General features: G+C 36.4%; 1 protein-coding gene across 1 annotated transcript in view; it reads right to left on the reverse strand.

The window, feature by feature from the left end:
• Positions 1–17,977: 17,977 nt before the first annotated feature.
• Positions 17,978–26,501, reverse strand: part of Tprg1 (tumor protein p63 regulated 1) — a 96,596-nt gene continuing 88,072 nt past the window's right edge. The window contains exon 5 of the mRNA XM_048346003.1: positions 17,978–18,172. Coding sequence (XP_048201960.1) covers positions 17,978–18,172 — 195 coding nt within the window. The remainder of the gene's footprint in view (positions 18,173–26,501) is intronic.

Below are 26,501 nucleotides of genomic sequence, written 5' to 3' on the forward strand. Positions count from 1 at the left end.
TTATTTATTATTAAATGCCTGAAATGATTTATTCCAAAGATTTTTTTTTAATATTAGAGTTTTTGAAGTTGCCCTGAAAGATTCCCTAGAGAAGAAACACAGAAAGGAAGGAAAGAAGGAAAGAAGAAAGGAAGGAAGGAAGGAAGGGAGGGAGGGAGGGAGGGAGGGAGGGAGGGAGAGAGACAGGGAGAGATGGAAGCAGGCAGGCTGAAAGCATGGAAGGAAGGCTAGAGAGAAGAGATGGAGAAGGAGACAGAGAAAAAGGAAGAAAAGAAGAGAAAGGGGAGGGAGTGAGGGAGGAAGAACCAAGAGAATGATAATCACTATAGAGGGTTAGTTCTGGTAACACACACACAGCAGTTGTAGACTGGACATGCTAAATAGAAGATAAAAGTGTTATAATAGAAAAGGCAAATTATACTTTTAGATCCTTGTCTTATGGTTATCCTAAGGAGTGACCATAGTTAGCTATAATCTAGCTATAGTCAAGTTCCTTTAATAAAAGTGTAGCCCTACCTATCATATTCTTAATCCCTGGATATTTATTTAAAGCCATCTCCCAGAGTTGTTTTATTGTCAAGTAAAACATTTAGAATTTTGTTGTTGTTTGTTTTGCTTTGGTTTAGTTTGGTGTTTGATTTTTTTTTAACTTAGGAGGTTGTAAAGATCACCTAGTTCAAAGCATTAACACCCCGTGAATGAGGAAATTCATATTTGAATTTCTTTTTTTAAAAAATTTTTTATTATTTTTTTCTTTTTTTATTCAAATTTTTATTATCAAACTGATGTACAGAGAGGTTACAGTTTCATACGTTAGGCATTGGATACATTTCTTGTACTGTTTGTTACCTTGTCCCTCATACCCCCCCTCCCTCCCCCCCCTTTCCCTTCCCCCCCTCCCCGGAGGTGTTCAGTTCACTTACACCAAACAGTTTTGCAAGTATTGTTTTTGTAGTTGTTTCTCTTTTTTTACCCTGTGTCTCTCAAATTTGGTATTCCCTCCAAAGAAACATGGACTCTATGGCCTCCCTTATTGGGAATAATTAGTACAGGTTTAGGCAAGTCATAGCAGAGCATCACAAGGCCCAATAGCTATACCCTTATGAACACATAAGATGATGCTAAGTGAAATGAACTCCATTTTATGGAAACAATTGTTATATCACAGTTGTAACTACTTTCAACGTCCTATGTGTATCTGTAGCTTCTATTATTGATGATGTTCTTGTATCACCTTCCTGTGGTTGTACCTACACTATCTCTGTAATCTTATCTGAGTATATTGGAAACCATGTTTACTGGTATTGGAAGTTGGAAATTCAAAGGGAATATCATCTTTGAATTTCTTACACTTGAAACCCCATGTGTAATATAACAGACAAGATTAAAATCTTGATCATCTGCTTCCCAAGTGACACTTTATTCCCAAGAACTTAATTCTCCAAAGTAAACATCATTTTCCTCCAAACCAAAGGGATAGTATCTTCAAAGGCACAGAAACATTAGGTTTTAAAGCCAACATTGAAAACAATGTATCCATGTATTGTAAAAGCATTGCAATCATTTTTCAAAAGTCTTAGCACAAACTTCCAAATCGCTGGTTTAACGATAATAGTTCCTGCCTGCCCTTCTAATTAGCCATCCCTACTACTGTTATCTTACTGAAAATAAAACTGGGGGATTTAAAATAACTTTAATATCATGTAAACATTTTTAGGGACCAGAAATATCTGAAGCTTAAGGAAAATATCTTACAAATCATAAAACTTTAAAATTTGAAGGGGCATTAACATTTTGTCTACTTTACTTCCAAATTTAGAGAAACAGAAGTATAAAAAGTGCTTAATTATTATAAACCTGTGTTTTCCATCATCCGTCAGTAATAACTGTTCATATCAGTTGTATATATTTCAAACATTTTTATAGGAAAGTAAAGTAGCTTGATAGAGTTAAAATAATTTTCCCAATGTAATCTGTCTTCCTTACCAAACTGGTAACATATAGTACACATATATTTATGGATATTAACAATTGAATTTTTATCATTGTATTATATTATTGTATTATATCATTATTTATAATATTTGCTATGTTGTATTATACTATATATGATATAATATATACTATTTTATATCTATATATAGTACTATATATTATATACTACATGCTGTTATATATACTATAATATTAATGTACATAATGTTAGTGTACACTATTATTAATGGATAATTCTGTTCTCTGCTAGTTTTGGGGAATTTAAGGACTTTTCATTCAATAGTATTAGTGAGGGCAGATGAATGGAGAGAGAAAAGATGCGAGGATATAGTCATAATATTCAATGCATGTATATGGAAATGGCCCCAGGTAATACTTTAGGGAATGAGTGGGGTTGGAAGAATTGGGGGAGAATGATACAAGGGGTGATAGTAATAAGATACATTATGCGCATGGATTGACTGGGTGACCCGAAACACCATTCTACAATTTCTTAGAGATAATTTAAAACAATAGCAAAAAATTCAAAACATTTTTTTACTGTGTGTGATCTCATATATTATTATTCTTAGAGTAACTGTGTAGAAACCCCTGTAAAACATCTAAACTGTAAACAATTGCAGTGGTAGACATTTAACAGATGAGTCTAAAAGGTTGAGTGACATATCTCAAGTAACCTGTTGTTAATGCCCTCTCCCTTGAAGGTTCAGGTCTTTTCCCGAATCCATGATCTTTTTCTAGAAAACCCCACCTGATTATCTTTTCCCCTCCTTTTATGAAGTGCTTCAATGTTTCTACCCCATTTCTCACCATGCATCCATCCATTCTGGGGTTGAGAAACTTCATCCCAGGAACAATACACTCTTTGACTTTACAATTTGCTCTGAACAGCAGGACAGCCAGGCAGACACCAGGCATCACACACCATTATGAATCTGTCAGCAATTAGAATTCTAAACCCCACTCCGTTTTTACTTGCTTCAATCAACTTGTCACTGCAGCGAGGATTATCTATTTTCTCAACATAAACATCAACAGAGAGAGTGCAATGGCTTGCCTCCTTTAGGGAAGGCACTGCTAGGGAGAATGTTAAATAGCACATTCTGCAGACAAGAGATCAGGCTTTAATGGGCCATAATTAGAGGTGGCAGAGCCCAAACTACCCTTTGTGTAAAACATCAGAATTTGTGCTTTAGGTTTGGGAGGCAGTTTAGAAGATATAAGAAAGACTGTATCTCTTTCCCCTCTGTAGCCTGAGCTGAAGAGAAAGAAACAGAAAAGAGAATGCATCCAGAGCAATGTTTCCACCCAGACAGAATCAAAGGCTTTGCGAATCAACTTGTCCATCCCCCCTTATTTAAAGGATTAGGAAACTGAGATCAAGGGAAGAAAAGGCTGGGGCCAAGGTCAAGCCTGAGACAGCCCAGTGCCTGATATCCAATCTCCTTAACTTCCTACCTCCTCTGTCCCCTCCAAGAGCGGAAAGGACTGAAACAATGCATCACATTCTCTCACCAGATTGGATCACCGATTTACACTACATTCAAAAGACAAACTAAAACAGAAAAGCAAGTATGAGTGCAGAGCAAAACCATTGGGGTGCTTGGTGGGGAGTCTCATTTCACCTCAAATCCCTTGTGAAAACAGACTGTGAAAGTATACATGTAGATGTTTTCTCATAACTCATTTAGTTTTGCAAATTGGCTGAGGAATCCAGAGGCAAAGGACAGAGTTTGCTATCGTCTACTAGCTGCAATACCTAAGCATTTATATATTAACACATTTAATCTTCATAGTCATCTTTATTATTATTGCCTTTGATTTGCAGCCAATTGAAGGTGCAGTGTAACTTTGCAAGGTCACAGCAATGACAATGACAAAGCTAGGGTTCAAACCCAGTTTTGTTTGAAAACTTCCACTATAAGAACTTAAGATGGCCAACTGACCTAATTCACCTGCGGCACTCTCAGTTTTAGAACCATGTCCCATGAAGCTCTACAACTGTGGACAAAACTGAATAGTTGATTCCCTATACAGACTCCTGGTTGTCAATAATTAAGTCCAAGCCTCAAGGTAGAATATAGATAGATCAAATGTTATGCCGATTTTTGAGCTCTCGACATGCTAGAGCTGTGGAGGATAACTTAAATATTAATATGTGACATAGACTATAGCCAAGAAATTTTTAATCATTATGTTATTATAACTTTCAAATGTACTTTAAATAAGGTAAGTAGATAAGACAATGGAAACTACTAGAGGGTCAGGTCGGTTCCCTAAAATCCCAGAATTTGAATCTTAGCAGAAAGGAAGATAGCAACACTTTTTATACTAAAATGGCTAAAAATGTAGATATCTCAGAATCTGAAAAATCTACCTTAAAATGTAAATGGACACTAAGAAATTGAGGTATAGCATAGAATAATTCTTCTCTGAGTAGTTGTGTTTTCCTCCTTTGCACCAGGCATGGGTTTTGTCATCCTTGGGCAACAAACTAAAGCTAACATTCCCAACCCCCTTTTCTACTTCACTGCTGTATCCACACAGTTCCTTCTATTCTGATGACCATGTTCCTTCCATTCCACTAAGACAGTTCAATTCCAACCTCCCACTAAAGACTTGCATGGACTTCGGGTTTCCTCTCCTCTTACTTCCCTCTACAATCTTAAAACTTTTAAAATGTCCTAATTTGCCGTACTTTAGAGTCTCAGCATATTACAATGGGAAGAAGGGTTGTTTTATTCTTTTCCTGTGCTGGAACCACATCTAGGCAGAGTACTTATTCTATTTCATTTCTCAACACTCATTATACCAGACATAGCACTACAGCACCTACCCGTGTGTTCATATATTAGTGTAATTAGTTATGAATTGTGATGTTTTTACATGGAGCTACAGATAATAAAGACAAATTCAGGATGTTTTTGTCAAGAGAAGTTTTTTTTTTAGACTTCTGGACCAGGATCATCTCAAAATGAAAGCAAGCAACACAACCAACTAGATGAAATGCATTAGGTGCCCACTCTACCATACCTAAATACCTTCACAAAGTTATTTAGTGTTACAAATAAATGTTTTTTAAAGACATTTTAGCAGAAATAATACAGAGAAAATGTTTTCCTTTATAAGCTATGACTCAGATCAGTGTGTAACCTGCTCCCCCTATCCTTTCACCCCACCCTAATCCACCCCACCTGCAACCCCCAGTCATAGGGGCTTGAACTCTGGGCCTGGATGCTGTCCCTGAGCTCTTCAGCTCAAGGCTAGCAATCTACCACTTGAGCAACAGTACCACTTCAATTTTCTGGTGGTTAATCGGAGATAAGAGTCTGAAGGACTTTCCTGCCCAGGCTGGCTTTGAACTGCAATCCTCAGGTCTCAGCCTCCTGAGTAGCTAGGATGACAGTCTTGAGTCACCAGTGCCCAGCACTGTTGACCTTTGTTCCTATTTTTTTCCCAATTGGAGGATGATGTCAGCAGATTTATATGATTTCTAAGGTTCCCCTTCTTCTCTACAGGCCTATAATTCAGTAATTCTAACAATCAGAAAAATCTTCCCTCTACACAGATGTTTTGTCCTCTATGCTGGTATAATTTTTGGTATTCAGAAAATTCTGGATGAACAGTGATATCAATAAGAAACTGGTAAAGAATCATTAAAGCCACCATCTGAGAAAAGGGCATTCTGTTTGAAGGAAGGAAGCCAGAGATTCTGGAGGGATGTGATGTGTGAAATGCAGGCTGGGGGGTTAATGAGTTTGAGGCGTGAAAAACCCAAGCTTCAGGGTTACATTCCCTGGCAGTGTTGAGCCCGGCCTGTTTCCATATCCTCTGAGGCCAAGTTTTATTTTAGAATGTACCCTGCGCCTCAATCATCTCACACAGCTGTGGCTGTCTATTAACTTTTATGTGTGGCCCTCCATTCAAGTAAAGAGATCTTGGTCATACTTGACAGATCTGGGGAAAAGACAGTGAGAGAAAGGCAGGTTGAAGCAAACAGCTCAGTGGGGCAAGCAAAATAGAAAATGACTTTATAAAGATTAACAGTAAGAAATATTGGGAGACAACACTAAACACTTCCGCACTCTGGGAAATATTTTATTCAGTGTCCAAGAGCCCCTGAAAATCCATTAGCTTTTATTGTGCCTTTCTAGTTCAGGTAAATATCTCTTGAAATCATAACCCATGGTAGAAAAAAATAAGTGTCAAGGTGAAGGGTTTCACCATGCTCTCACCCTTTTCCCTTCTGAAAGCCCTTCCAAAATGCAGAGCTGTCAAGTCCTGCCCTGAATACTTGGGCTAAGTGGATGCCCAGCCCAACTGAGGAAGCTGTGTCAGGGTTGGGTTAGTCTCTCCAGCTGCTAGGCACCACAAGCAGGGTCACCATGACAACAAGCTCCACATCAATCATTTAGTAACTCTCAAGGAAGATCACTGAGATGCAAAGAGGACTAATGTCTCAAGAAAGTGGTTTGTCTTTCTCTTTAAAAGAGCTTATTATAGCCAGGCACTGGTAGCTCATGCCTGTAATACTAACTACTCAGGAGGTTGAGATCTGAGGCTTGTGGTTCAAAGCCAGCCTGGGCAAGAATGTCTCTGAGACTTTTATCTCCAATAGACTACTCAGAACAACCTGGAAGTAGTGCTGTGGCTCAATTAGTAGAGTGCTGGCCTTGAGCCAAAGAAGCTCAAGGACAGTGTCCAGGCTGAGTTCAAGCTCAGGACCCGCAAAAAATAAATAATAAATAAATAAAGAGCTTACTACATTCATGAGACAAATCAATGCCCGAGGTGGAGTGGAAATGTCTAGGCTTGCCTCTGTGTTACAAATGGAGAAGATGAGGAAGCCTTTGTTTATAGGTATTTGGCTCCTGCACACACATTACTCTGTTATAACTCAATGTCAGAGGTAGAAGAGCCTCTCCCCACACCTTTTTAAATAACTGAAGATCATGGGGTGAATATCTCTTGCCTTTGGCCTACACAGCAAGTCACTAGGAAAGCAAGTGACTTGGCTCTCAAGTCAGTGTATTTTGTGCAAAATATATTTCAGTTGTTCCACTACAGTCAGAGTGCACTTTTACTATGAGGCTAACCAAGCTTTCAGAATACTTCTCTTGAGTGGTTTTTTTCTGAGGCTCTGAGACAGGTCTTAGTAATGTGCTCCCATGTGGTATTTCCTTCTCTATTTTTCCAAAGTTAAATATTTTAATAGCAATTGGTTAAGAATGCTGTTCCTTTCCAATATGCCTTCCCCTCTATCACTCTCCCTTTTCCTGTCAGGCATTAATGTGGTTGTTCACATGAGTGAGATTTGAGACAGTTGGTACAGAAAGGACTACAATCTAGTTATTAGTCCTTCCACAGTTTTGCATAGTGGCTCACTGAGGTTGATTAGATAAAATTAGGTAGTTCTAGCCAGGTGCTGACGGTTCCCATCTGTAATACAAGTTACTTGGGAGGCTGAGATCTGAAGATCCTGGTTCAAAGCCAGCTCAGGCAGGAAAATCTGTAAGACACTCCAATTAACTAGCCAAAAGTCAGAACTGGAGGTGTAACTCAAGTGGTACAGTGCCATTAGTGAGCAGAAAAAGCTGACTGAGAGTGCTAGTGGTAGGCTCTGTATTCAAGCCCCAGTACTTGTATAAGCACACAAAAAAAATACTAAACTAATAAAAAATATATCTAAAAGAAAGAAAAATAATATGGTTCTGAGTCATTTGGGGGACAGGATGAGTTATTGCTTACCTTGATGTAGTAGGACTGGACTCCAACATACTTTCACAACCACCTAGTAGGATTCAAAGGAAGGGCAGGGCCAAATTTCATACCTTGTAGAGAAATGAACATGCCCTAAGGCATTGCAGCACAAAGAGCCAAAGAATAGTGGAGAAAAAGTTGAAATACACAAAGCCAGGTGGTAGTCTCCAGATTCTTTCATAACTCACAGTGCAATAAAATGAATACCAGGAAACTGGTACTTGAAAGGTGAGGGCTCAAAGGGAGGGTGGCAGATGAATGAAAGTGAGAGAATGCAGTCATAATATTCAATGCATATACTACAAAATTAAGAAAATTGAGTGGAAGGGTCAGACTGGGAGAGATGGGAGAGAATGATGAAAGTAGTGACATTAATCAAAATTCATTGTATTCATATACTGATTTGTTGAATGGTTACTCCTTTGGAAAATCACTTAAAGATAATAAAAATACAATTTAAAAAGAAACGACCAAATCATATGAAAAAGTTATCAAATTATATGCAATCAGTAATGAGAAGCATATAAAATAATAGTAGAGTAATATATACTACTCCTGCTATTAACTGGATTTAGACTTTTTTATCATTTTGAGTTTTTGTGTTTCTAAAATATACTTTCATATTTTTAAATGATTGTTTTATAATTACTTTTTGTCAATTAAGGCATATAATTTGTCATTAATTTTATATTTATAATATTGTATACTTTTTTCTTAAGGACGCCTCCCTTAATTCATATTAGCCTCTAGATTCATGAAACTTAAATCCACTTTCTTTCTGAAATACCTCTTTACTGAGTTTACTTTAATCACAGCATTACTGAGAATGTCAGGAACCTTCCTGAGTGGACCTTGTAGACCAGGAACCCAATCTAGTGCAATCACTCTAGTGCTATCTTCATTGGAATTTAACAGTTTGAAGGAGTATTAGAATCATGAAATTTATGCATGGGGAAGAAATCCCCAATGACATTATATTTGGGTTAATTCCATTGGTGGTTGGAGTAGCAAAGCCTTTTAATACTTCACTATTACTCCCCAGTATCCTGTTTGTATACTGCCCATCTCCAAAGCAACCAAAACATATAACATCATCTGCTTTTGTTTGTTGTTGTTGTTGTTTTTACCAAATTTTATTTATCTTTGAAACTTAGATTAGTCTACCTCATTGTATAGAGAGAGAGGAGACTCAATCACAGTGATAACATTTTGAAATCTGAACTACATAATTTTATCTCTGATGTATTTTCTGCTTGGAAAGCTGCTGTGAGGATAAAATAAGATAACAAATATAAAATATCCTAGTTTAGATGCCAACACATTAAGTGCTTGGTAAATGTTAGCTTCACTGTTAGATAATTCTATACCCCTAAGTGAGCATTTGTCAACTTGGGTCATGAAGCACCCTGATGCCTAGAGGCGTTTTACAGTTCCTTGAAAGAAACTGTGGTCAGAGCACATAGGCTTCATATTTCTTTGCTCCAACATGCACTATGGATTGTAAATATGAGGCAAGCAACCCAACCCATAGTATTTGTGCAAACATGAGTGGCAAGGACACCTTAATGAAAACAGGTTTTTGAGGCATTGGTCATCAGACCATCTAACTGACTCAACTTTCCAAATCCCAGTTATAGGATCTTGGTCATTCTATTTCTCTACATTTTGACTTTCTTCTTGCAAAAGAAAAATATTAATTCAGGACTATAAAAGAATCATAATAAAATTAAAACATGATAGATGTTTATAATCTAGAGATAAACAGGCAAGAAGAAATCATTACTTTTGCACTAGCAAAATAAGACAGAAAAGCAAAATAAATCACCCAGAAACTGAAGCCTCATGTGCGCCCAACCCATCACACTCCCACTCCTATTATCTCCTGATATTTTCTCCTTCAGAATCATCATCGAAAGACAAGCATGAAACACTGTGACAGAGATGAATGCAAATGTTTACCATCCACATAATGTAGAAGTAAGTACATGATTAAGAAATGGCAAAACAAAAAGTTGTTGGAGAAAAGCAAAGTCAGTCACATTACATTTTCACTGAGGAAAAAAGAAATAGAAACTAAAATTGGTAGGGAAATACCAGTAAAAGCATATTATTTAAGTAACAAATATAATCAAAATTGACAATAATAATTTTAAACAAAGGAAGTATGAAATAGAATGTAGATGAATCTTATTATTTTGGGATGCCAGTCAGTAAATACAAACATAATTTGGAGTTATTTAATAGCAGAAAGAATGCTTGTTAAGAAGTTACTGCTGTTAGAAATGGAGGTAGGTTGAAAAGCTGTTGGCTTCAACACAAACTTTTCTGTAATATTTTATTTTCTTAAATATTTGATATAATATAAAAGACAATACAAGTAAATTACAAAGGCTTGTATGTTTTTACATATGCTTGGGACCATCAAGATATTCAATATCATTCTTCTAAAGATTCCATTCTCTAACATCCCTTTCCTTCATTCTATATCTATGTTTGCAATAGGCTAGCCTCTGGGCACATGTGACTAAATGATCAAAATAATCAATAAAAATAAAAGTGCACTGGTGGCTCATGCCTGTACTCTTCACTAATCAGGAGACATGTCTGTGGATCATAATTCATAAGATCCTTATTTCCCACTGATGAGAGAAAAAAGAAGAAAGGAAGAAAGGAAGGAAGGAAGGAAGGAAGGAAGAAAGAAAGAAAGAAAGAAAGAAAGAAAGAAAGAAAGAAAGAAAGAAAGAAAGAAAGAAAGAAAGGAAGGAAGGAAGGAAGAAAGAAAGGAAGGAAGGAAGAAAGAAAGAAAGGAGGGAGGCAAGGAAGGAGGGAAGGAGACAGAAGTTGATTTTGCATAGTGATTTACTGTCAGACCAGAGGCCAAAGCTAAGTGAGAATAGGAGGTATTAAGTTCAAGCCCCAGTATTGGCAGTAAATAAATAAACAAATTAATTAATGTCTTCTTAGTATTACTTGCCATATTTCACACCCAGTACCCTCTGTGATGGATAGCATAGAATAAAGTCCTACAGAATTTTCCATACTTGCAAAACCGTACTGATCTATATGCTTACTTGGAACAATCTCATCCATTTTTTAAAGTTTTAACCAATACTCCTTTAAGTTTCAACTACTATTCACTCATAGATAATTCTATGACCTCTGTTCTCGTCTAAGACCATGTCTATTGAGCAACATGCATGTACCAATTACACAGGAACATTTTCACTTGATGATCTGCAAATTCAACTTACCTAAATATAAACAGATTATAATTCTGGTCATATGTTTTTTCTAAATTCTTGCCTCTACTATTGAACCATCACCTGGAAAACCTGAAAGTTATATAGCTGGTCACTGCTTGTTGCTCTCTCCCCCCACATAGTTGGCTGGAAGCTTATCTTCTTTTCCTGACACACCTCTTCTGACCAGAGTCTCTGCCAGGTCATCATGTTCTGCTTGCTCTAGGTGTGACCTATGCTTCCGCTAACTGAACTCTATCCTGAAATGGACAAGCTTCTACTGGTGCACTGCCTTTCATGCAGATGGTCATCATGTGATGTCTTTCCTTGTAAAATGTCGTTCCTCACTTCTTTTAGCTTACGAATATTCAGAGTATCTGCTATATATATTTTTTGATGTAACCACAATAAAGTACCTGGGAATAGAAAAGCCTTTGGTGAAATCAAGCCACTGTTCTTTTCACAGTCAGGGAGAAGGCCTACTCAGTCTATTGCTTTCTAAAACTATACCACAAAAAAGCAATGATTTCACAGACTACTGCATCAGTATCATAAAGCACGTTTACTGAATGTTTATTATAAGTCAAAGGCTCTATTAGAGGAGAAATTGTGATGCCACCGTGGGTTCACATTCAACCAAGGAAGATGTACTTTAACATTACCTTTCACATTGGTCAAGTTGTAGATCTTCTAGAATGGGCAGCTCAACATCTGTTTTAACTTTTCTCTACTAAGTCACTAGTACCATAGAGAAAAGAGAGCTAAATGTTACAATTACAGATTTTGTAGCTAGATATTTTTGGATCTGATTTTGTCCAAACTCTTCTGATGACTACACAATCTTGACTGTGTTTATTAACATCATTAAACTTCACATTCTCTACTTCAAAGTTAGAAGTGTCATCGTATGCTTTTCTATGCCAGTGCTGGGTCTTGAACTCAGGACCTGGTGTTCTCAGTTGGCTTTTTTTTTTTTTTTTTTTTGGCCAGTCCTGGGCCTTGGACTCAGGGTCTGAGCACTGTCTCTGGCTTCTTCCCGCTCAAGGCTAGCACTCTGCCACTTGAGCCACAGCGCCACTTCTGGCCGTTTTCTGTATATGTGGTGCTGGGGAATCGAACCTAGGGCCTCATGTATCCGAGGCAGGCACTCTTGCCACTAGGCTATATCCCCAGCCCCTCAGTTGGCTTTTTTTGCTCAAAGCTGTCACTCTACCATTAGAGACCCAATTCTACTCCTGACTTTCTGAACCACAAAATTCAAAGCCAGCTCAAGCAGAAAAGTCTACAAGAATCTAATCCCCAGTTATTCAGCAAAAAAAAAAGGTATTGGTTTGGAGTCATGGCTCAAGTGTAGAGCATCAGTTGTGAGAGGACAGAACTCAGTATGAGCAAACCCCAGTACCACCCCCCTACACACACAGAATCAGTATAATGACAAAGAGCAATTCCTTATAATTTACATTTGTCGGATTAGGACAGTAAACTAGACATTTTGTACTCTCATACCAACTATTGAATTCACTATTTTAAAAAGAACTATTCACAAGGTAGGATAGTCCACAACAAAGGAAAAGATTGATAACATCCCTGGAGAGTGTATCACATAAAGAGTGTGTTGTAAATGGAAATTTCATGTCAAAAGACAACTACCATCTTTACTTGTTGGACATCATCAGTTAGTGGCCTTCATTGGAAGTATGACCACATGAAATAGGAAAGTAATTTACCTGGGGTAAATTGTAAGGAAAAACTAGGAAAAAACTAAAGTTGTTTTTCCAGAGGAAAATGTAAATAAAATTTGGAGACTCCTTGATGCAGGTGCTTCCAAGTGGAATTGACAGCTTTATAAAACAAATGACAGTGAACTCTACAGAAACTGCCTCTTCATCTATGTCTTTTTAAGTGAAAGCATCCTCGCAAAAAAGACCCCTATACTCCCAAATTCAGTTACAGTGATAGCAGGGCAAATTCACTTCCTCCATAGAGAGTGAGGAAAGAATGTAAAAGGAGGAAAAGGAATCTCTGACATGCGTGGGATAAGCATTATCTCTAAGATACATGGCCATGGTTGGAGAACATCATTCTGAGACATTCATTCTGCATCCCGAATACAACCTACGTTGAAAATACAAGAATTTGTCAAACTGCCATGCACATTCCACATGGATTTACTAAAAAGGGGACATCTTAATTGCTTGCTGAGAACTTTTTTTTTAAATTGGGTGTAAAATAACATATGAGATAGATTTCGGTTGAAAAGCAGCCTTATGGCTTTATCATATTTCACATTGGCTGTGGCCCTGAAATAAAAGATGACTCATATTATTTTGTCTTGGATTTTGGGGCTACAAAGAGAGTTTAGCAGAGCCTATCATAATTCCTCTGAATGAGTATAAAACCATCCTGCTCAGCTGCCATGATCAGGTGAAATGAGGTTAAGTATTGATCAATCCTCAATCATACTTAAGGCTTCAAATGAAGGTAGCTCTTCCTTAGCCTCTGGGGAATGGTATCTGCAAGGTAATCAAGAGGGCTGGCCCCCTAAATGCCTTCAGAGCACATTGTGGGAGGTGCAGGGCAAAGGTGAGTTTACACATCAGTGACTAAAGTTTCCTGCCACTAAGTATAAGAAGTCACTCTTGAGCTGCGTCCCTAAACCACAGCTACAGGATGTGGGCACAAGTCCTTGTATAATTGTTGGCCAAGGGCCAATAACCATTCATCCTTGTGCAAATACTTGGGCTTCTTTTTTTTTCTGTTGTTGTTGTTAACCTTTGGAAACCACAGGCATTAGCCTCTCTCTTTCTTCCCCTTGGCACAAGTCATCTTCTTTCTCCAACTTGGTCTTATGTGTATAAAGAATTTCTGAGGAGCTTTTAAGGCTAAATTTAATACTTTTGCCCTCCCTCTCCTGCCTCACTAAATGCCAGGCAGAGGTAAAACCACCTCACAAAATATCTGCTGGCTCTTCTGGCTTCCGCAGCTTTGTTTGGGCCTTTTGATCAGATAGGAAATCAGAGAGCTCTATGAGTGACCTTAGACTTTAACAAAATAAAAGTAATTTCTGGAAATTCCCCTAAACAACTGTAACCTATTGTTTTCTCACTTCAGAATTATTAACCTAGAAGCTAATAAATATTGACTCAAATGGTATGTATTTCTTTGGGAATGGAGATCTTGTATTGAAAACAGCCATGGGTTACAAAAAAAAAAGGGGGGGGGGGAGCTTTTGTCTAATCTTACTATTGCCAAGAATGTACTGTCTTCTTTTTGAACAATTTATTTCTAGTTTCTAGATTGTGGCTTCATCATCTGTGAAATGAAAGGATTGGGTGAGAAGGTTTCTAAGCTTCCATAGCCCCAGGGTTCTGCAAATTGGCTTTTAGTAAAGCTTCTACAAAAGGACAATGAAAGTGGGCATCAAGGCAAGAGATCCAAAAGCAGCCAACTCATAAATTAGCTTCTCTTTCCTGTCTTAAAAGATGGAGGAAAGTCAAGATTCCCAAAAGGACTAATTGACATAGAGGGTTCGGCATAGTGGATTTTGACATCTCTACCTCTTAGATATGTGAGAGAAGCCATCAACCTTGCTTTTTCCCCCACCCCCTTCCCCAATGGCATCAAAACCCAACTTTGCCTTATGCTGGTCATGCATAATTTGTTTTTAATAAGAGCTATGTCATTCAGATTTAACTGCATCTAAGTTAGCATAAGGATAGTTTTATAGCCTTCAAAACTTTCTAAGACATAACAGAGACTGGAAACTCTCGGTGAATATATTCAAGAAGTATATGAAAGAATGCTTAGTAGAGATGTTTTAGTGGGAACACATGGATACGGAAATTATCAGATAAAGAAGACCACTGACCAAGACATTTGTGGTGTTACGTTTGATGCTTAATGTCTCATGCATTTAACCCAGTTTCTCTAATTCATAGGTCCCTTTTGGGAAACATTCAAAGGGTAATCTAATGGAAAAATCCAGATGTCCTATCAGTCTCCTAGTATATGGCTACTGGATAAGCTTAAGGACAATACCTCAAATGAGACTAATAAACATCCAGTGAAAAAGTTAATCAGTAGGTCCCTCTTGACTAAAAAACAATTCCTGGGATGAAATGAATTTACTTACTTCAAATATTGATGGTCCCATGTTCTGCTTCAAAAGTCTCTCACTCTAAAGGTCAATATTTAATATTTTATATTTAATAAAAGAGCTTGAACTCCTTTAATTGAGATTTTACAAGACCTTTATGATAATGGCAGAATCAGTACCACTGTCTCCACTTTGGATATGAGAAAAATAAACAATAGAATAGCTAAGTCCATTTTTTCAAGAACTCACATAACATATTCAGCCCTTTCCAAAGGAAAAAGAGATCTAATTAGCTGGACATTAATCTACAAGTATTTAGAGAGACCCAAAGTTACTGGCATTAAAGTATTATATCAGCACTTCTTCCGTTATAAAACAGTGGTAACTTTCACAATATCTATTTCATCTAGTCCCTCTTGAACATTTCAAATGAATGAGATTTCCATATTTCAAAAAAAAAACAAACCCCTTCCATCATTGAATATTTATCAATATAAAGACATTGTTATCTTGAATGACTACCTAAATTCTTGAATCTTTTGGTCATAGTCCAGCTTTCCTGGATCCATTTATTAGTTAATGGGCTATTTTACCCAACAATCATTATGAAAATTAAAGACAGTTTTTATAAACTCTCTGCTTTCAAGCTGAATATGAGAGCCATTGGAAAACTGATATGTGAATCTCTAACAGAAAGGCAAACTGAATTTTTGAACATTTATTAGTAGATGAGAGACATGTCTGGGTCTAGTAAGTAGTTAATAGGGTTATCAATACAGATGGGATCTCAGGAGTAAGATATGTGCTCCCTGCTACTCATCCTTTCTAAGTAGTATCCTCTGATGAGAAATTCCTGTATGGTGCCTTTTGGAAGGTTGAGAACAGTTGGGCCTAGGTTATGAAAAGGACAAATATATACAGAAAAGTCAATTGTCAGGATGATCCTGACTCAAGAGAATGTGCTGGACACTAAGAGGTGTCTGCCAACAAATACCACTATCTTGAGGCATATGGGGGTTTGGGGGAAGCAGTTTTATAAAAATTTGCCAATAGTGCCTGTGTCAGAATCACTGCCAAAACAATTCAATGACACTTCGTTCCACTACTGTTGACAGGCGAGTTAAAGATTTCAACATTTCCTCTCACAGCCTGAATAGAAATTCCTTGCCTTGGGGACTGTAACAATATTTGCCATCATGCGGGTGTGGGAGTGGATATTGTAAAGGGAGAAGACAGGGGAAGGAGAAATATTAATGCCAGTAAACAAGGGAAAAATAAAATAAGAATTATCTAAAGTTCAGGTTCTGAGAGTCTGCACCAACTTAATCTCTATGAATGAATCAGAGGCAAAGCTTTGAAATTGAAGGAAGTATTCTCAAGAAAAGACTTTAAAATAAGCTTCACACATACAAAAAATTTCAGAATGTTCCCTTTTAATGTCCATCATGATATCTCAATTTTGTATCTTGAAAAGGCAAAAAAGATCACTGTACTCAATTTTACAATAGACATCATTCAAAATGTTATTTTAATGTAAATTAAATTAAAGTAAGATTTAAAATTAAAGAAAAAGAAACTTGAAGGGATGAATATTCTCCTGAGTTGTTCAAAAAATTAATAAGTTAGAGAGGTACAAAGAAGAAACCAAAGGAGAAAGACAGTGGGAACAAAGCAAATTAGGGTAATTGTTTTGAAAATAGGGTTCTCAAGACATTCTGTGATCGATGGACATAACATACAGTCATCCTTGAGAGACCAGAAGAAGGAGCCCGGTGCATTCCCTTCTCCACTTCATCCATAGTAGTCTCCTTTATTTCCGTTTTATATATTCAGCTTCTGCAAAAGATTTAATTAAAAGGAAAGAATCCACTATTGAAAAACTATTTTAACAAAAAATTGTAAGAGAAAATGAGGCAGTGAAAACTCTTGATGCAATCAAATTGTGTTTTAGGAATCTTTCAGGCAAGTGCATGATAAATTGGAAAAAAAAAAAAAAAGTCCCTTGGAATAGGGATTTCAGTTAAAAGGCTATGTTAGTAATCATTTGAGCTAAATTGAACATTTGATCGATTATTGTCACTATGGGAATAGAAAGGAGAAGGAATATTTGAAAGTGTGGAAGATGAATTGAGTATGCTCTCTTTTTTCAATGTTGGGGATCAAACATAGGGCCTTGGATATGCTACAGCAGCACTATACCACAGAGCTAAACTTCAAGTTCTAAGAGAATATATTTTAATTCAAAATGGCTGAGTGTGTGGTGCAATGCTAAGCCACATACCTAAGTAGTACTATTCCTTGGGATATATTTAGCAAATAATTTAGACAAAAACTGATGGATTTCAGAGATAAACTGAATTGAACCATAATATCTCACAAAGAAATCCAAGATATGGAAAAAGCTGAGTATGGGGCCATTGAAATACTGATATATGAATCTTTAACAGAAATGCAAACTGAATTTTAGAATATATATTAGGAGATATAGATTTGGAAGTGATTTTTATGAAAGTGCTAGCTAAAATAATGCATATACCTTAATGATGGACTAAATCAAGATCGGAAGGATACATTTATGCTTACATTTAAAGGGCAGAAACAAGAACCCACAGAATCTAATTGGAGTTCATAATCAGGAACTCATTTTACAGCATTATTTGATGGATCTTACTATTTGTTTTCCAGTTTCAAGAAATTCTTATATTATTTTTATATGCAAGTACTGAAATGCGAATCCATCAGTCCAATCAAGCTTTTGGATTTCCTAAATTACTAAATATTCAGTTATCTAGTAAAAGTAATTCATTGTTCTGGTCCAAAAATGTCATGAAATCAAACAAAATTCTCAATAACAGCATATCTAAAGATGATATAAAAAAAAGAAGTTTTAAAAACCAACATTCCCACGGGCAAGGGAATAGCCAAGTTTGTTGCTGTTTCCAATGAATGACATGAGGCCCGTGTAGGTCTCAATCAGAATGGGTTGAGTTAACACCATCGGTTCCTTTCCTCGTCCAGACCCTGCCGAAATCTTATTGGCATTCCGGATGGCTGGAACAAGCTTGGATGTGAACCCAGACAGCTGAGGAACAAAAGGAGAGCACAGAGTTAGTAAGCGCAGAGTAGTACCTATAATACCCCAACCCTCTGAGCTAGTCCTCATGAAGGTTGCTGGGCCTCCTGAAGCTTCAGTTCTCCTACTGCTTAAATATAAATGGTTTCTCAGAGGAGTCAGCATTGCTTCTGTTTGCCTTTTAATAAATTAGTCAGTTAATATATTATGTACATAATAAAATTATCTGCCTTGTCTTGTGTATTTTCATTATGCACAACTTGTACAGCATTAAGAAGACAACTTAATAAATATTTGCAGATATTCTATCATGAGTCAGACACTTGTTGGGTACAGCTGGAAATTTAAAGACAAGTAAGTCACACCCTCTGTCCTCAAAGAAGATTGACTATATTCTAGAATCTAAGAAATTAGCTTGCAATTGTAACACAAAGACATAAGAAACCAGAAATATTTTATTTACTAAAATAAGAAATAAACAGGGTAAATAAGTAGCCACAGGCAGTCCACACACACACACAAAAAGTGACATGGAATGTTAAAGGAATCCAAAAGAGAGAGATATCACATATAGTTAAAGATTGGGAATGACTTCAGAAGGACTGGAATATAGGAATGGAATCTCCCATATCTATAATCCTTGTAGGATTATAATCCTTATAGCATTAGGAGATTCTATCTGACATAAATGAAGCACAACAGATTAGGAAAGGTGTAGAAAATAGATGCTGCCTTTTTCAGTCTAGCATTCTTTTCACCTCATCCAATTCTTCTTCTGATAGAAGTAGTTCCATTTTTCTTTGAAGAATCACTCTCTTTCACTTGGTTTATACATTGAGTTAAAGTGGAATTAGCATTAACACATGCTTAGGCCAAACCAATTATGCTTCTGGTAAATCCTGGTCCAGATAAGAGCAAAGAAGCCCAATGGGCTGGTCAAAATCATAGAAGAGATGCCTGAAGGTGTCTATGGCCACACATAGTGAACCTGATTATGCACAAAACCCACAGAGATGAAAGAACTAAAACATGGATAGAGATAATGTCTTGACAAAGTCATGTGAACTAATAAGATCACCCTATATCTGAACAAGTGGAATGAGCCAAAATGTTTCTTTCTTTGAAAAGTTAAGTCAGGTTGCATTGGATTTCTTCTCTAGTCATCAAGAGAAGTAAAATTAATTCAGAGAGATATAATTTGATATAAAATGAGGAAAGCTCATATCTTTACTTTCTGAAAACTTCTTTTATACATATTCATTATTTCATTATAATAAAAAAAACAACCTCTCATAAGATAATATTTGTAGGATCATTTCTGTGTTAGAAGCACAGAAGCTCTAGGAGTTACCACAGTAGTCAGTCCACTTTTATACATAATGGCAAGAAAAGAGCAACTAGGAATAAAGGCCTACTCACAGTGAAATTTAAATGTATTTCCTAGGTCACTGGCTCCCTAATCTAAATCAGGACTGTCAGAGTTCATTGCAAGTTCAATCCAAATTGTTAAGCATCCTCTACAAAGGGATTATTGTTTATCTCTTCTCCATGTAGAACTCAATTTTTTATTTTTTTACTTACAAGAACAACCCAAGAAGTATCCCCTTGTGAAATTTCACTTAATAGCAGAAGACAACTTGAAGCTTTCATCCAAATTCAAATGTTTCATACTGGTTCTATCTTGAATTTTTCTTTTAGGCCATATTGTCTTTAAGAAAGCCACTTCCTACTCAGTTTGTGCTTAGCTTCCATATGTGTAATAAGTAAATAAAATTTAGACCATGTGTCTCCCAAAAAGGAAAAAATCACTTACCTTGAGAATCACTGAACTTCGAGATATATAGTATGATGAAACAGGAATATTGGTATCAGATAGTAATAATGTTAAGTTGTTTTCACTAGCTATGTAATTTTGAGTAAATTTTCCAATCTTACTTAATTTGGTGCCCTTCCCATGAAATAATATTAGTAGTATCAATTCAGATTTCTACGCAAAGGTTAAACAAAACAAGAGGTTTGTATGTAAACCATGCATGTATATGTAGTGCATGTATACACATGCATTCATCCATTAAAGGAAGGGTTAAGAAAGATGATAAAAGGATAGAATTTGAGTTCACTGCAAAGGCCATAAAGGAATATTGGTTGCCTATAGCCAATAAATATTCACTGTTTTAATCAACATCGGCATCATTATCATCAATTCCTGGTCTCTCAAAAGCCAAAATACAATTAATCTGAACATTTTCCTTGTTAATTCCCTCTGGATTATTAAGAAGCATAGGGTTTGTCAAAAATGGATTATTAAATGTTTTTGTAAATTCTCTTCATAAGCTTCATTTCTCATCATCATCTGTGGCCTCAGAATCTAAGTGCTAGGGAAAAAAAAGTTGAAACTATTTCATACTCAATGAACTTAGCATTTCACTGGAACCAGATGCACTTCATTTCCAGTCATTTCTGTGAGCTTTCTGAATGGAGGAAGGCATGCTTACAGAGAAGAAGCAGTGGAAGGAAAGGCAGACAAAAGGCCATGTACCCAAGCTGGCTCTTAAGCACCTGAATTAAATCTGTGTGACAGGAACGCTGTGTCATCTGATATGAATGCCACCACCACATAGTTTTCTCTAAAAGCTTTTATACACCCACCCCTGGTTCCCTCCTTTATTCCAATCTTAAAAACAAAGGGTTGGTCGAGTTTTAACAACTCCAGTTACACAGGGCTGTGTGTTGGTTAGGGTGAAGTACAACAGTATTCGTGGGGGTGGGGATGGAGAAGTAATCTTGACTTTACAGCAATTATTTACCAGCTGAGTGCCTGGGCCCCAGTTGCTTCAGGTGCAGTCTGCCAGCAGTTCTCTGCCTAGAGTCTCAGTTTTCTTTATTACAACCATCTCTAGCTTCCTGTTTACACTGGGCAAAGAGACCAGGTTTCATGCCTGCAGGCTCACATTCCTTCCCTGAGCAGGTTTTCCAAGCCTTCAGGCCACAGGTTTTAACCTCCTAGTGTAGAAAGGGAAGCGAGCTAGGGAAAGAATCAGTCCATCCAATACTAAATGCTTGCAGTCACTCATGAAATTACATTGCTTGCCAAAATGCACATACAGCATCCATGCACATTTTACCTGTCTTTATAGAGGCATGAAGACTATAGTGTATATAGAAATACTATGTGTCGGTAATGTATTTTCTACACATTCTAATTTCCATTCTCCTACCAATCGAGTTCCCAACTCTCCTCTCTACATGCACAAACATGTGCACACATACACATGCACATACTTTAAACTCCTTAAACTGAGTTTTATTTATCTAGGAACACTTTATATAACTATAATTTGCAGCCTTTAGCCATTTTTCCTTTACTTAAAACATCTATTTTCACCTTCTTTGATGTTTAAATCGTGCATGCCTTGGTTTTTCACATCAAATGTCATCACACCTGTTAACTTTTGTACTTATCTGTTCCTTCTTTTGGGCTCCCATAATACCTTGTGAACCCCTCTATTAACAGTCTTAGCACATTAGATAATAATTTGTTAATTATCTTTCTGCCTTCTCCATTTATACCACAAGTACGTGGAGGACAAAATTTACTTATACTTCTTGGTTTCCTAGGTTAGATATCCAGTGAGTATTTGTTAAATTAATTTGAAGGGGGGAAAAGGGGACTAAGAATATAAAACTATAATTAATTACTAAAACATCTGTACACTTTCAAGATGGGAAATAATGTTAGGAAAAAGTATATGTGGTGGTTCTATAGCTGACTTTGGTTGGCTATACTTGCATCCATGATCCATTGAGATAGCCACCAGATTTGGGCTCTATCAATCATTCTTCCCAGCAGTGCAATACACCTATTCCTGAACCCCAGCAAAGTCAAGATTTTTAAAAAAATGGTACCAGGTGCTATATATACATCTGTTGTGCTAGCTACTTGAGAGGCTGAGATTATTAGCTGGACATGGGAGCACACATCTGTCATACTAGCTACTCCCAAAAAGGCAAACCATAGTATAGGCTAGTCTGGGCATATAGACCAGATCTTATTTATCCAAGTTAACAAAGACAGTACAAAGACAGTAAAGTAATGGCTGGGGAGGGGGGTGGCAGAGGGAGGGGGGAGGAGAGGGGAAGAGATGTTATGCAGATGAAAGAGCATCTGCATAACAAAACACAAGGCTCTGGGTTCAACCAGGAGAGAGAGAGACAGAGACAGAGACACAAAGAAAGAGACAAAGAGGGGAGGGGAGAGAGATGGGGGAGAGGGAGAGGTCCAGTTAAAAGCTTCAAATTCAAAGTAATAAAACCAGACTACAATATATTACTATCACATCATCATAGCATCTGACCACTATATTTGATAATGTTGAAGTTGTCTGCAGTTATTTATATTAGTGATTGATAAAAAGAGAAATGATGTATTTTGCCATTGCATTACATACATTTGAAAGTGATATTGGTAATTCATTATTAAGAAATTTAATTTTAACATAGTGTATTTGGGTCTGTTAATATGTCTTCCTTGATACCCTCCTGACCAACTTGTTCCACAACACACCTTTGACCCAATGTTATATGATGGGAACCCTGTATCACCAGCTCAACGTCATCTGCTGAGTTTAAGATACAGATTTCTATCTGCCTGAAAATCAACTTGATTGGAAATTCAATGAATATTTTCAACCTAACATGATTTTAACTAAACTAAAACAAACCTCCAAACCTATACTTACTCCAGTTATCTTCATTCAAATTAAGGGAGCTGTTACCTACCTAAACCAGAAACTATGGGGCTGGGAATATCACCTAGTGGCAAGCGTGTTTGCCTCCTATACATGAAGCCCTAAGTTTGATTTCCCAGCACCACATATATAGAAGACGGCCAGAGGTGGCGCTGTGGCTCAAGTGGCAGAGTGCTAGCCTTGAGCAAAAAGAAGCCAGGGACAGTGCTCAGGCCCTGAGTCCAAGGCCCAGGACTGGCAAAAAAAAAAAAGAAAGAAAAAAGAAACTATATCGTCTTATACTTCATCCTCTTCTGTATCCTGTCAGTTAGGTATTTTCATTAATTTCTATGCTGAATAATTTAACATGTCCTCTTCTTCTTCCCCTGTTAGTGCTCCTATCTTATTTCAAACTCTTATACTTGCTACCTAGTCCATTGTAATCAGAGTAGGGTAATACATAATTAACCGATTAATCATTTTTATGAGAGATATGCATGCTCTCGTGTACCTCTATTACTTTTTACTGGATCCAAACTTCTTTTTTAATCAATTAGTGTGCATTTTTAAACCTTGACCTTCTTATCTACCTCCTGCATTAAGCATTGTCTCGCACAAAGACAAGAATCTTGTCTCACCTATGATCACATCCATAGCAACAATCATGATATCTGCATTTTGTACAAGTGTCAGAAAACATTTTGTTAAATAAGAGATTCTAGGTGCTATGAAAAAGACTGGGTAAAAATAAGCTCACATATTTCTAATATTAAGTTATTTTATTAGATTATAAATCATTTGAAAATGTTAACTGTGTCTAATTCTCCTCACATTATTCTATATGCTGTACCACAATAAATTTGTTAAATCATAATTAATTATTGCAAGAATTTGAGATAGTTATATGTATCTCCCATAGTATGCTCCTTTATTCCATTCCATTCATAATAGAAATTAAAAAACCAACTTACGGGTGGGGGGAGGGGGTTATGAGGGACGAGGTAACAAACAGTACAAGTAATGTATCCAATGCCTAATGTATGAAACTGTAACCTCTCTGTACATCAGTTTGATAATAAAAATTTGAAAAAAAACCAACTTACAACACTTTTAAAATCGTGTTATGTAAAAATATTCATATTAAAGGTTTTCTAGATATGCTAAATTATCATTTTTCATATTTATCACTTTATATTAATATCACCTAGTCTTAATGAAAGCTAATCCTGTAGAATGTCTTGAACACAGATAAGATCATGACCAATTAAAAAAAAAAAACACAAAAAGAAACTAAGAGTCATAGAACTGGATCAAAGTATTCAGCACCTCACATTCCACATGGAAATTCTTTGTTTTTCTATTGAGCTAGTATTGGGGTGGCCTTTGAATAAGAATTAACTTGACATATGAACGTGTCAAACTGTTGCCAGAATGGTAAAACAAAACAAAACAAACAACAACAACAAAAAACCCTTAGATTAAGAAAAAAAAATTCTTATGGGAAACATACTTAAGATAGATCTACATAGTATTATAACTGACTAAAACCAATTAACGAACAATCCATTGTGTTTATATATGCAATATTCATGTGTCACTCTGTATACATATACTCACGCACATATACAAACATATACCCACATACATATACCCCTTCTATTCTGACTTACATTTCAAAAGAGAACTACACTGGTTTTCTTTTCAACTTTGCCAATGTTAAAGCTAGGAGTAGTATACCAACTACATTTGTGGATATCTGGGAAGTACCTATTCTATACACTTTCAACATCTCATTTTCTTTTGAAATTGTTTGATTGTATTTGAATGTAGAAAATACAACAAAGCATGATGAGATATTATAATGAGACAGTGAGATTTCTTCTCTGCAATTTATAAAATCTGCTTTATATTATTTTACCCTGGACTTCCAGAAAAGGAGATTCATCAAAAAGTACCTCATGTACTAGAAATGAGGACTAAAAGATTTGGCTAAGCACAGAGGTAATAACTGAAGCGGGTAGTATTCATTTTGACCTATCAGAAAGTTCAACTATTCAAAAATATGTGCTTTGTTTGTCTACTATTTTAATGGCTAGCACTAGATTCAAGAAATGTCTTTGAGAACATGCATTATGAAGCCTTTCGACTTGGAGTAATGGATATTCAAAATGAAACTTAAACTGATCTGTTAATAATCATCAGCATAATCAAAAGAATAAGTTTAAGAGAGGAAAGCAGTAGAAGAAAGAGACTGGATGATGGAACAATGCCTCAGAGAATCATTATTAATAAGGAGCTTTAAAACAATGGAGATGTATTACATCCCATTTGAAATTAGGAACATTAGTATGACGTAAGCTTCTCTCTCTCTGACAATCTCAGCAAGTCTGTTCTTATACAGATGTCTTTGTGTAAATGCTATGTTGTTCTTGGTTTTCATCTTGTTTTGTTTCATTGGCTTTGGGTGGGAGAGTCAGGCTACAAGGTGATGTTGATGCTTTGGCTGAGAAATTGTGAAACAGGAGTATCACATGAAGTTTAGCAACATGATCCATACACTGGACTAATTTAATGCCTGCAACAGCTTGGAGCCCGAAGTAAACTATGATACCATAAGCTGCTGTGGACACCTGCACAAGTCTTTAGAGGACCATTGAATTCCTCTGGAGTAGAACTGATTCAATCCAACTTCACTTATATATTAAAATGGATTTAAATGACACTTCACTTTTAATCAATCATATGGTTACCTTTTTATTAGAATAGGAAACTTATCAACTTTAAATTATTTATTGATATATAGATATACAAATTTGCATAAATAGATGTGTCTTAAAGAATGGGAGAAATGTAACATGTTCTATCCTGCCACCAAATTAATGTAGATGGAGATGTCAAGTTCTGAAGGTATAGAAAATGTGATAATATTCTGAAGTGAATGATAGAATTTCAAGGTAAATTTACAAAGGATAGAAAAGATGAGGATTTCTAGGCCTGTAAGGACACATTCAGGTGTATATTTTGTTTTTCTGAAAACAAAATTTTTATCTTTCTCTAAATCTTTAGTGCCAGTGGACTCCTTATGATGTCCCAGCACTAATAAAAGCATGAGGGAGAGGAGAGAATGGTGGAAAGCATTTTCTTAACCATTTAAGGAGAAGATTTGAAGACATGCAAATAATCACAATTTCTTTATAGTTCATGAAGCATTTATACACATATTTTTTTCCCATTGGACCTTACAATGTACTGATAAGGTAGGGAGCAAAGGTAGTATTTACCACATCCACATTAGAGAAGAAACTATCAAAACCCAGAATAAGAAGTAACATAAAGATGACTGCAGAGCTATTCCTCACTAAGCATACTTGACACTACTGCATACTTCTCAGAATAACACAATCAGGATCCAGTAAGGAAGAGAAAATTGTGTTCCCCCTGTTGGCAACAACGCAAAGAGATGCATATAAGTATTTTAATTTTTAACAATACAATGTTACATTAAATGAAACTAGCAGGGTGGGGTATCATGTTATGGTTAATATAAATATGATAGATGGATGGATGGATGATAGAGAGACAGACAGATAAAATGACTATACTTTTTATTT

Source organism: Perognathus longimembris, chromosome 5 (assembly GCF_023159225.1).
Source record: "Perognathus longimembris pacificus isolate PPM17 chromosome 5, ASM2315922v1, whole genome shotgun sequence".
Lineage (NCBI taxonomy): Eukaryota > Metazoa > Chordata > Mammalia > Rodentia > Heteromyidae > Perognathus > Perognathus longimembris.